At 40.0% G+C, this 11,213-nt stretch overlaps 1 protein-coding gene across 1 annotated transcript; it reads right to left on the reverse strand.

Annotated features, from left to right (window-relative positions):
• Nucleotides 1–2,258: 2,258 nt before the first annotated feature.
• LOC111881434 (cytochrome P450 CYP82D47) lies at nucleotides 2,259–4,400 on the reverse strand. The gene is made up of 2 exons (XM_042901325.2): nucleotides 3,284–4,400; nucleotides 2,259–3,172 (listed from the first exon to the last, which is right to left on the reverse strand). The coding sequence occupies exons 1-2, from the start codon at nucleotides 4,271–4,273 to the stop codon at nucleotides 2,543–2,545; spliced, it is 1,620 nt and encodes a 539-aa protein (XP_042757259.1). The 5' UTR covers nucleotides 4,274–4,400; the 3' UTR covers nucleotides 2,259–2,542.
• Between the last annotated feature and the right edge of the window lie 6,813 nt (nucleotides 4,401–11,213).

Here is an 11,213-nt window from a genome sequence, read left to right on the forward strand (position 1 = left end):
AAGAAATTGTAGGTGAAACAAAATTTGTAGAACATCCAACAAGGTCTTCTGAGGTGATTGAAAATGATGTAAATAAATCTTTGAAGAAAGATAGACAAGGACCAAATGTTTATTTTGTACTTGACACTTGTGAAAATAAGGAGACAGTCAAAGATGACATGCACATAGAGTCAAAGGAGAATAAGGATGAGGTGGGATCAAGTAATTCTAATAATCTTGCTGATGAAACCAACAACTTAGCTTTGTATCAGAAGGTGGAAAATGAAAAGAAAACATCCCATGATTATGATGAAAATGGTTATGAGAAGAGTTTCAGTGAAGCATTGGGGTTATTGGAAAATACAAAGCAGGAAGTTCTTGAACACTGAGGAAGTACTAATTGTAGAGATTCATGAATCAAATAGTGATGATGAAGCAAGTGAGAAAGTGGTTGAGGAAGAAAAAGAAGTGAAAGAGGAAAGTGACACAGAAAGCCACATGGAAGAAGACACAAAAGAAGTTTTATGATGTTTGTGATGTGGATATAACTGGGAACTCATCGAGTGATTATGATGATGCCGAATAAAGTGAGAAATCCATAGCTTCTATGGTGCAAATCATATAGAAATTGATATAGAAGAAGTCTGCAAAGTTGACCAAAGTGACAACAATGTGGAGTCAGGTAAAGAAGTTGATGGTGTCAGCAATTGCTCACCACAAGCTACATTAGAAGACACATAAGCAATAATTATGAAAATTCTGAATCATGTTTAGATATGATACATGGTATGGAAGAAACTAAATTATGTGAAGATGGAAGAATAAAGGATGCAAACAAAATGTTGAATGAAATGACTGAGAAAAAGGTTGTTCATGATAAAATCACTTGTAACACGTTGATTAATGCTTATTGCAAGGTTGTATGCAGGATTAAAGCCTGATTTGTTTATTTACAAGGCATTAGTTCATGGATTTTGCAAGATTAAAGATATTGAATATGCTAAAGTGTTTGTTTTCTGTATGTTTAATGATGGATTATCTCCAAATAATTGCAATGAAGATATGGTTTTGAAGCTACCTGAGGAGTTTCAACAGAAGGGTATAATTGTATCATTGACATTTAACATTGTCAATTCATTTGTTCCTTCTTCTCCTTATAACACAGAAAATCCAAGTTTCTAATGAACTCAAAATTGTAATCATGCTGCTTAAAACCCCAAAATTGGATGAAAATAATGGATTTTCTTAAGCAAACATAAGAAATTCTCAACTAGATATGAGAAAATTTCAACAATTGAAGTAAATCTGTGAATATTGTACATGAAAAAGCAACTGTGATTATCAATGCTGAAAACAAAATACCTTTTAATAAGCTGGGAACCAGAAATGGTGGGAGCAAATCGCATCCTGAGACAGCAACTAAGAGTGCAACCGTGAAATCATAGAAAATCACAAGTTAGGGATGGATAAGAAGGAAAAAAAAACATAGAAATATTGAGATGCGCATGAGCTTCAACGAACATGTGCAAAAAGATAGAGATTTGCTTGAGTTCTAAGCCTTGAATGAGAAATAGAGATGGAGGCGTTTGGGTTAGTGAAGGGGGAAGATGGATCCAGAGAAAAGCTATTCGATGAGCACGGAGCACCCAAGCACCCAGAGAAGATCCGAGACCGGAGACCGGAGAAGCCCAAACGGAAAAGGATCCTAAGATCATAACCGTATGGGGATGATCTATCGTCCCTATACCCACAAACAAACGACATCGTTTTCACTTTTCCAACCAAATAGATTAAAAATATTTTTTTTTGGGCATAGAATGCTATGGGGACGAGTCGTCTCTATATTTTCCTCAAAACACTTTATTTCCGTGAAACGATTAAAAAAATATGTTACTTTTAATTTTTGTTATTTATTAGAGCGATTTGTGGTCTCTATAGGTGTTTAAAGAACACACCAATCCCTTATTTTTCCAGCTTAACATGTTGAGACAAAAATACGTCCCTGTATCAAAAAGAGTCAATAAAAAATGGTCAACTCTATAGTGACGATATGTTGTCCCTATAGAAAGCCTATTGTGACGACTTAAGTCGTCACTATAGAACTCATCCCTAGAGGTGTTTATTCTTGTAGTGATTCAACTCTTCCATTAAACTCCCCACGATTAAACTCCCCACGATGCTCTAATCATCCATTCTTTTAATCTAATTGAAAAATACTTTTCGTAACACTATCATATGAAAATCTATCATATGAAAATGATCGGTACACAACACATATATAAACTTAATTGTGACAATGAAAACATTATCATATGGAATGTGATCGGTACACAACACATATAAACGAGATGAGTAGAATGCAGCCACATGACTTCATTACATAATAATTATCAAGCTTTTATTAATTACTTTATAAATAATAGGAGTACTCAAAAACCGATCATTTATGTTCCACAGTGGCTGTCATAATTGGGTTATTTTGCTTGCCCCCATCATAATTGATTGCTTTATGGAGAATGATTGATGGAATGGGATTTGTATGCGATCTGAAGTTGATATATCACTAACCGACTTTATACATATCAGTGGGTAAACGAGGGCCCAAAAGAACATCAAGTGGTGCTGCTTTGCCATTAGTCGCCCCCATGCTTTCAGTCATATCAACAGGTTCGTCTGATGGTTTTTTAAGCACAAATTGTTGTAGCAAACGAGCTAGCGTTAAACCCAAAACCTGAAGAGCAAATAAAACACCAGGGCACATCCTTCTACCACTACCAAAAGGAAGCAATTCATAATGGTTTCCCTTGACATCGATATCCTTGTGACTTGTCAAGAATCTCTCAGGCTTGAATTCCTCGGGATCTGACCAGATACTTGGGTCACGTTGCAACTTCCAAAGATTTACCAGAAGACGAGTTCCTTTTGGAATGCTGTAGCCACCCACAATGCAGTCCTCCAGTGACTCGTGAGGAACAGAGAGAGGTCCAGCTGGGTATAATCGTAATGTTTCTTTGATGATGGCATTGAGGTAGACTAAGTTCTTTAGGTCTGACTCCTCCACCAATCTGTCCCTTCCAACATACTCATCAATTTCATCTTGGGCAGTTTCTAACGCTTTTGGGTTGTTGAGCAACAATGCTAAAGCCCACGTAAATGTCACAGATGTCGTGTCAACGCCTGCTACTAGGACTTGCTGTGAACAAGAATTGACACCCACATCCAACCAGATTAGGTTATATAGTTAAAAGGCTGAAGAAATATTTAATGTAATCACGAAACAATGAGATAAAAAGGATGAGTTTACTAGACTTGTCGCTTTGATAATTGTATCATGGTCAAAACCCCTGAATTCCTGTTTAGAAGCACCTCGAAGAATGGAAATTAGCACATGCATAAAGTCTTGGTTCGCTTCATGTTGTTGTATAGACTTACTCTCCTGATTGTGTTCCTTCAACCATTGGTCAACAATATTGTCCAAATCCTTCCCAGTATTCTTCATCAATTTTTTGTATCCACTCACATCCAACCAGTTGAGATAAGGTATAAAATCAGCAACCAAAAATGCCCCAAACAACTCAAAGTATTTCCCTGCCACAGCCTGAAATCGAAGCCGTTCTTCGTCATTTGGAGAAAACCTCTTTCCAGAAACAATCCTAACAATAATGTTTAAAATCAAGTTCCCAAACCATTGACTCATCTCCACCTTTACCATCTGTGACTCTGAACTTTCAGTAAGTTTATTCGTTACCCACCCATCATATAATTCTTTAACGGATGCTCTAACTTCTGAAGCTCGAATATGTCCAAGCATCTCAACTCTTCGTTGAGAAAGAACCTCCAACACAAGCATCTTACGCATTTTTCGCCAGTAGTCCCCATATGGAGCACGGCCAAGCACCGCATAATTATAGGCCATGATTTTTGAGGCCTCCATTTTCGGTCGACTTGCAAAAGCCTTGTCGTTAGTAGTAAAGCAGTCCTTAGCTATCTTTGAATCACTTATCACCAAAGCTTGATGAACACCAAGCTTGACGGTGAAGATAGGGCCATATTTTTCTGCCATGTCACCTAAAACCTTGTGAGGTAGCTCAGGTCCACGTAAAAGGTGTAAGTGTCCGATTATCGGCCATGCCCCTTTTGCTTGTGGTGGCTTTAGGTTTTTCCCTGTGTTTTCGTTCTTTCTGTGGAGGATAGGGAGTAGTAAACGGTGTACAAGAATAGGGACAGAGATTGTTGCAACAATAGTTGACACTAAGAGGTAGAACTCCATGGCTAGTGAGCAAATTGAATGCATATGGTTGTATTTATTTGCGAAGCTAAAAAGCTAAGATATTGTTTTTGTAACCGATAGATAATAACACTAAATCCTTATGGTGATCATTAAAAGATCAATCATGTCAACCTTTAAAAATAAAGTGGATCCTATGGCTTTATATCTGCATCTACATGAGTTTGTTGGACATATTTACGGTTGAAGCTAAGACTCAAGGGGGTGGTGTGGTTTCTACTGTACTTTTTGTCACATAGGCAAGGAAGCACCATTCCCCTATGCGGTTTCGTGTGGGTTTAGGCCACACCTCACTCTTTTTTGGCCCATATTTTCGTTGGTTAATGCTAAACTGACGGTTGAACGGTCAAAAATGTTAAGATTTAACTTTTTTTTTCCTTTCATATAAATTAAACCATCTATTTCATTTGTTCAAACCAAAACCAAACCTTTACATTTATCTATCGCTTTCTTTCTTAAAATTAATAGAACATGTCATCTTCTTCATTTTCTAAAGAATTCTAAGTTATTTTTTATGCTGCTATTGGTTATGCTCAAATAGCAGAACAAGCGTATGATATGTGTTTTTTAACTTTATAGGATTTTTTATGTTTTTTTTTAGTAATGCAATGTAATGTTTTTTTTTATTATGAAGTAATGAAAAATTATGTTTTTTTATTAAAAAATAAGTTTTATTAAATTAAATTATTTAAAAAAAACAAAGAAAAACGTGGCACCACTCCTTGGGTGAGACAAGAAAGCACATTTGTGTGATAAAAAATGATGTGGCGTATATGTGACAGTGAAGGGAGTGCGGTTTCGATGACAAGATTGCCTCCACCTAATAATTAAGTTGGTAAAAGTTAAAACAAAAGACATAAAAGTTTTATTCTTTTTAATCATTTTCCGTTAGGCTATTTTTAGCTTAATGTGTGTAGGTTAAGCTCATACCCATGTATATAAACTCCTTGTTTTTCTGTTTCCAAGTGATGAAATGAATCTCTCAAACATTTCATCATCTAAAATTCTAAAAGCAAATATGGTATCAGAGCGTCTTCCGGTTCTCATACTCTGATTGTTTCCCCAATTTCAATCATCTATTCCTCTTTTTTTTTGTTCTTTCTATTCTAGATTTTAATCATGTCAAGTTCATATTCCATTCTTGTTTCGGTTGATCAAAATGCATCAAATGACATAAATTTTACAACTTATACATATATTTTGTTAACTTATCATAAATATCACTACCACACAAGCCCTTGTTATTGATAGAATTTTACAAATATTTGGTCTGAGACGGATTGGTTAGTGACAAATATAAAAGTACCGTTGTGATCCATTTTTTTTACTGGATCAGCAATTTATTTTAGCAGTTTTAAATCCATACGAATTTGTGGGTACATTTGAAAGTATTCTTTTAAATAATTTAGACGATTATCGACCAAGTATAATAATTTAAAAAATCTATTGGTAATGCGTAAAGTTTGCTTATTTTCAAACTTTTTTTTTTAATTTAAATAGATCAAATGAAATTTCTTTTTATTATAATTATTAATGTTAATAACAATATTCATTATTATTATTATTATTATTATTATTATTATTATTATTATAATTATTATATAATCTTTCCCTACCCTTTTATAAACAATGTATTTTTGCTCTTAATTTCCCTAGCTTTTTATGAACAATGTATTTTTGCTTTTTCAGAAATTTGCCACTATTTTGTAGTGCTCGTCAATTTTGGTCCCCATTTCCACCGCCTTTGGTTGTCGAATGAAATCAAAGGGACCAACTATATTCAACAAAGAGATTACACACATACAGTCGATTATGTGTGTTTTGAGCAAAAGGGTATTGAACCCCTGGATCGATACAACCCTTAAATCTTAAATCTGAATCCATTCGACCCTTAAATCAAACTTCTTTTTCATCTTCGATTATAAGTCGTCAATTTTTTGTGTGTGTTTGCAGAGATCGGAAAAAGAACAATTCATCGTCGTTTCTATCTTTAAACAATCTGGGACGACATAAACACATAAAGAGAGCGAAGGTGAGTACATCGTGTGTTCTTCAATTTCGGTTGTTAGGTAAACTCTGGCTCTATCGATTTCTGCCCTTTTTCAATATGAATCGATTGATATGAAGTTAAATATGTTTCTTTCTAATATCAAAGGATGGAGTATGCAGTGGCTAAATTGAACTCGGAAACTTGGAAAGTAGCAGTCAGACAAAATCATAAATAAGATTTTTTTTTACCAGTCATCAATGCTGTTGAAAGCTATGGGTATTGTTTTCTTTCCTTTCTACATGGAAAATTGATGTCATATAATTTAAATAAATAACGCTCAATACATATCGATGGAAGGCAAACGGGCAACAAGCTGCGCCGCTAGCACTTTTTGGATGACAAAACTATTTTTTTTAGGAGCTCAACGGTCTCTGCTTCGAGAAAACTAAATGTATCAAATGCAAAATGTACAAACACATGTTGATTTTCTATACATGCATTCTCGTGATTTTCCATTTTGCACGCAACGACTTTCAAAGCGGTATGCCCTGCTGTGAAACCCTCACTCCTTAAACCGACGAGATGAGAGACCCGCGTAAGATCCACACACCCGTGCTTTCTTCGTACCATCCAAATACCAAAATGTTAGTCGGCCTAAGGGTAGATCTTCCATCCTGCGGGTCCGTCAAAATGTTCACGGGCGCTTCTTTCTTCACAGATATACCAGCACGCCGATAAACATAAAAGAGAACATCACTAACCACATCATGTCGATACTTGAAACCAGGAAGCTCTTTACAATGAACCATATGTTTCCCAAAAGTGTCCAAACATGCCTTACGGCAAACTGAGCATATCTCGTCAGTTGGGACTAGAGGAATTATGAGGCGGTAACAGAGGATAGTGTAACAATGTCAATTTGAAAAACAATTTTTCATTTTTAAATCATACTTTTAATCATCAAAAACAATAACAAAACATAATGTATCCAATGTTATCATAACATAACAATTCCCAGAATCTCAACATAATCCTCTATGAGTGTGTACGGATCATGTCGGTGCCTTCCCGCGATCCTCACTAATACCTAAAACACATAACACAACAACTGTAAGCATAAATACTTAGTGAGTTCCCCAAAATACCACATACAACACATACACCTTTCCAGGTCATAACTCTATGGGACCTTCCAGTCCAAGTGTCTCAGGGGACTTCCGTCCTGAATCCTGGTAGACCTTCCGGTCCTACCCATATCGACCTTCCGGTCCGTAACCTTTTGACCTTCCGGTCCATATCATCTTCACCTTCCGGCCCTTATCATACATACCATACATAACACATACATATCACATAACAATATACAACACATACATCGCATGGCATATAAGACCTTCCGATCACACATTGGGTACCCTTCCAGGTACAATATAGTGAGAAGACTCACCTCAATGCAGTCGGATAAACTCTCGTGCTCAACGTCCTGACCTACCTTCCTCCTATCATTCAAATAACATTCCCGATTAAAACTCTCTCATAGTCTCATCCCTAAGGATTGGGTAGAAGACCATTCTACCCTTCCCTGAATTCTCTTGAATCAGTCTTGCTCAAACCCTAAGGTCAACTGAAGTCAACGGTCAAATTTTGACCCGAATCGTCAAGTGCACATGGGCGACTCGGCGAGTCCATGCAGGTCCTCCACTCGACGGGTTCCTCCTGTCACGAATCGCGGGGCAACCCCGACTCGACTCGTTGAGTCCACTTATGAACTCGACGAGTTGCTTCCATGATCATACTCAAATGACCTTCTGAGGTCAGATCTACTTCTATAATCTATAGATATGACCTTCCCAAGCATGATAATCACGTAAAGGTTCGAACTTTAGGCCCATGCATCACACTATCACCTCTATATGCCAAAATAACCCTTAATATGCTAACCTAAGCCCCAAACTCATAAAGGACTGCATAAATCTGGAGAATAAGGACTCTCTGGACCTCTCAAGGTCTAGATCTGATGATAGTGTCAAAAGAGGACATCTCAAACATTAGATCTCTTACCAAAAAGAAGAGAAAAGCCCTAGATTGTATACTCAATGAAAATGGACACGAATCCTTACCTCCCACAGCAGCTCTGCACCAAATGATGGAAGATTTGAGTCCCACAAGACTGCCTAGCTCGAAGTCCTCCCTCTCCGTTGCTAAAACACACAAAATAATGATGAATTAGCCTTCCTCTGGCACTACAAACGTTCTCTCTGCTCTCCAGGGTTTCTCAGGGGTGTAATGGCCATAAATGAAGGCCATAAAGGCCTTTAAATAGGGCACATACCCCCGAGATTTAGGGTTTTCGCCGCCAGCACAGACTCGTCGAGTCCCAAACCGACTCGTCGAGTCCAATCACTAATCCAATCATCAAATCGCGTTCCTACTCGACGATTCTAGGCGCCAACTCGTCGAGTCCTTCTCTTTAACTCAAAAATAATGAACAATATAGAATACCTGGGAATCCGGATGTTACAATTCTCCCCTACTAGAATCAGACTTCGTCCTCGAAGTCTCGCTCGACAAAAAACTCGGGGTACTGCTTCTGCATCTCCAACTCCGGCTCCCATGTCAGCCCGGACCCTATCCGATGTTGCCACTGGACCTGAACCAGAGACACCTCCTTGTTCCTCAGAACCTTGATCTTCCGATCCCATATCGCGATTGGTCTCTCAACATAATTCAAGCTCGCATCCACCTAAATATCCTCCAGCGGCACCACCGCCGACTCATCGGCTATACACTTTCTCAATTGAGACACATGGAAGGTAGCATGAATCTGGCTCAACTCCGTAGGTAGCTCAAACCGATATGCTACCCTGCCCACCCTCACGGTCACCCTGAACGGCCCAAAGTACCGGGGCCCCAACTTGCCCCTCCTCCTGAATCGAATCACTCCTTTCCAAGGAGATACCTTCAGGAGTACGAAGTCTCCCACCTGGAACTCAAGCTCGGATCGTCGCCTACCTGTAGAACTCTTCTGGCGACTCAGAGTCGTCAACAACCTCTGTCTAAGCTGTTGTATCTGCTTGATCGTCGGGAGCACTATCTCAGTGCTGCCCATCATGCGTTTCCCTACCTCTCCCCAGCAAATAGGAGTCCGACATCTCCTCCCGTACAACAACTCGAAGGGAGGCATGCCAATACTCGAATGGTGGCTATTGTTATAGGAGAACTCAGCCAACGACAAATACGTGTCCCAACTTCCCCCGAAGTCCATCCCACATGCTTGGAGCATGCCCTTGAGCGTCTGAATCTTCCGCTCACTCTGTCCGTCCGTCTGTGGGTGGGAAGCGGTACTGAAATGCAGCCTCGTACCCAACTCCTCATTGAACTTCTTCAAGAACCTGGAAGTGAAACATACATCTCGATCTGTGCGCCTCCTCCATCAGAATGGTACGTGCCCCACCTGCATACGACACCCAAATCCGACCTTGAAAGGTCATCAACCCTTGGTTATCGGTAACGAACTCAGACACCTGCCCGATCACCCGCTCCCACTTGCGGTTCTCCAGTATCACGACTTCTGCCTGGGCCTCCCGAATGGTGTCCAGCATCAGAGTCATCACTGTTAAACGCATACAAATGTCTCAAATCGGGGCACTCTCTGCCCTACGGCTCAGGGCATTAGCTACAACATTAGCTTTCTCTGGGTGGTACAGGATCTCACAATCGTAATCCTTTACCACATCCAACCATCTCCTCTGGCGCATATTCAGGTTGGCCGATCCACCAAATACTTCAAGCTCTTGTGATCCGTGTATATGGTACACCGAAACCCATACAAATAGTGACACTAGATCTTGAGGGCGAACACCACTGGCCCTAACTCCAGATCGTGGGTGGGATACCTTGTCTCATGAGGATTCAGCTGCCTCGATGCATACGCTATCACATGCCCCCTCTGCATAAGAACTGCACCCAACCCCGATATCGATGCGTCACAATACACCACAAAATCCTCCATCCCTTCTGGGAGGGCTAACATCGGGGCCTCGCATAATCTCAACACCTCCCACCTCATAACCGCCTTAATTTTGGCCGGGTCGACCAATATCTCATTCTGGTTAATGAGGTGTCCCAAAAACTGGACATCTCGTAACAAAAAATCACATTTGGAGAATTTGGCGAAAAGCCTCTCCGACCTCAATACCCCGAGAATCTCTCTAAGATGCTCCTCATGTTGCTCTCTAGATCTCGAATATACCAGAATATCGTCGATGAACACGATCACCAACCTATCCAGCATCGGCCTGCACACCCTGTTCATGAGATCCATGAACACTGTCAGTGCATTAGTGAGCCCAAAAGGCATCTCCACGAAGTCGTAATGCCCATAACGAGTTCTGAACGCCGTCTTCTGGATATCTTCATCCCGCACTCTCATCTGATGATATCCAGACTTCAAGTCTATATTGGAGAACCAAGACGCTCCCTGCAACTGATCGAGCAGATCGTCGATCCTCGGTAATGGATAACAGTTCTTGACCGTCAACTTGTTCAACTCCCGGTAACCAATGCACATCCGGTGTGAACCATCCTTTTTCTTGACAAAAAGGATCGGCGCTCCCCATGGTGAACTACTCAGTCTAATAAACCCCTTCCCTAGCAGCTCCTGAAGTTGCGAGGATAAATCATGCATCTCTGGCGGCGCAAGGCAATAAGGCGCCTTGGCGATAGACACTGCCCCAGGAACCAAATCGATGTGGAACTCTACCTGCCTCTCGGGAGGCACACCCGACAAATCCTCGGGAAAAACATCCAGAGACCCATTGCAGCCCTACTGTAAACTCTGTCTCGCTCTGGCAGCTGAACAAAATGCTGACCCACATCGGGTACCCTCGCCGTACACCGTAAGTACTCCCCCACTATGGTCTCGTATCGTCACCAACTATCGCTTGTAGTCTATAA

Source organism: Lactuca sativa, chromosome 4, assembly GCF_002870075.4.
Source record: "Lactuca sativa cultivar Salinas chromosome 4, Lsat_Salinas_v11, whole genome shotgun sequence".
Lineage (NCBI taxonomy): Eukaryota > Viridiplantae > Streptophyta > Magnoliopsida > Asterales > Asteraceae > Lactuca > Lactuca sativa.

Excerpts from the sequence above, each read along its gene's own strand:
- LOC111881434 (XM_042901325.2), bottom strand. The coding sequence starts at position 4,273 with ATGCATTCAATTTGCTCACTAGCCATGGAGTTCTACCTCTTAGTGTCA. Across the intron at positions 3,173-3,283 it reads TTATCAAAGCGACAAGTCTA|CAAGTCCTAGTAGCAGGCGT; the intron begins GTAAACTCATCC and ends TCTTGTTCACAG.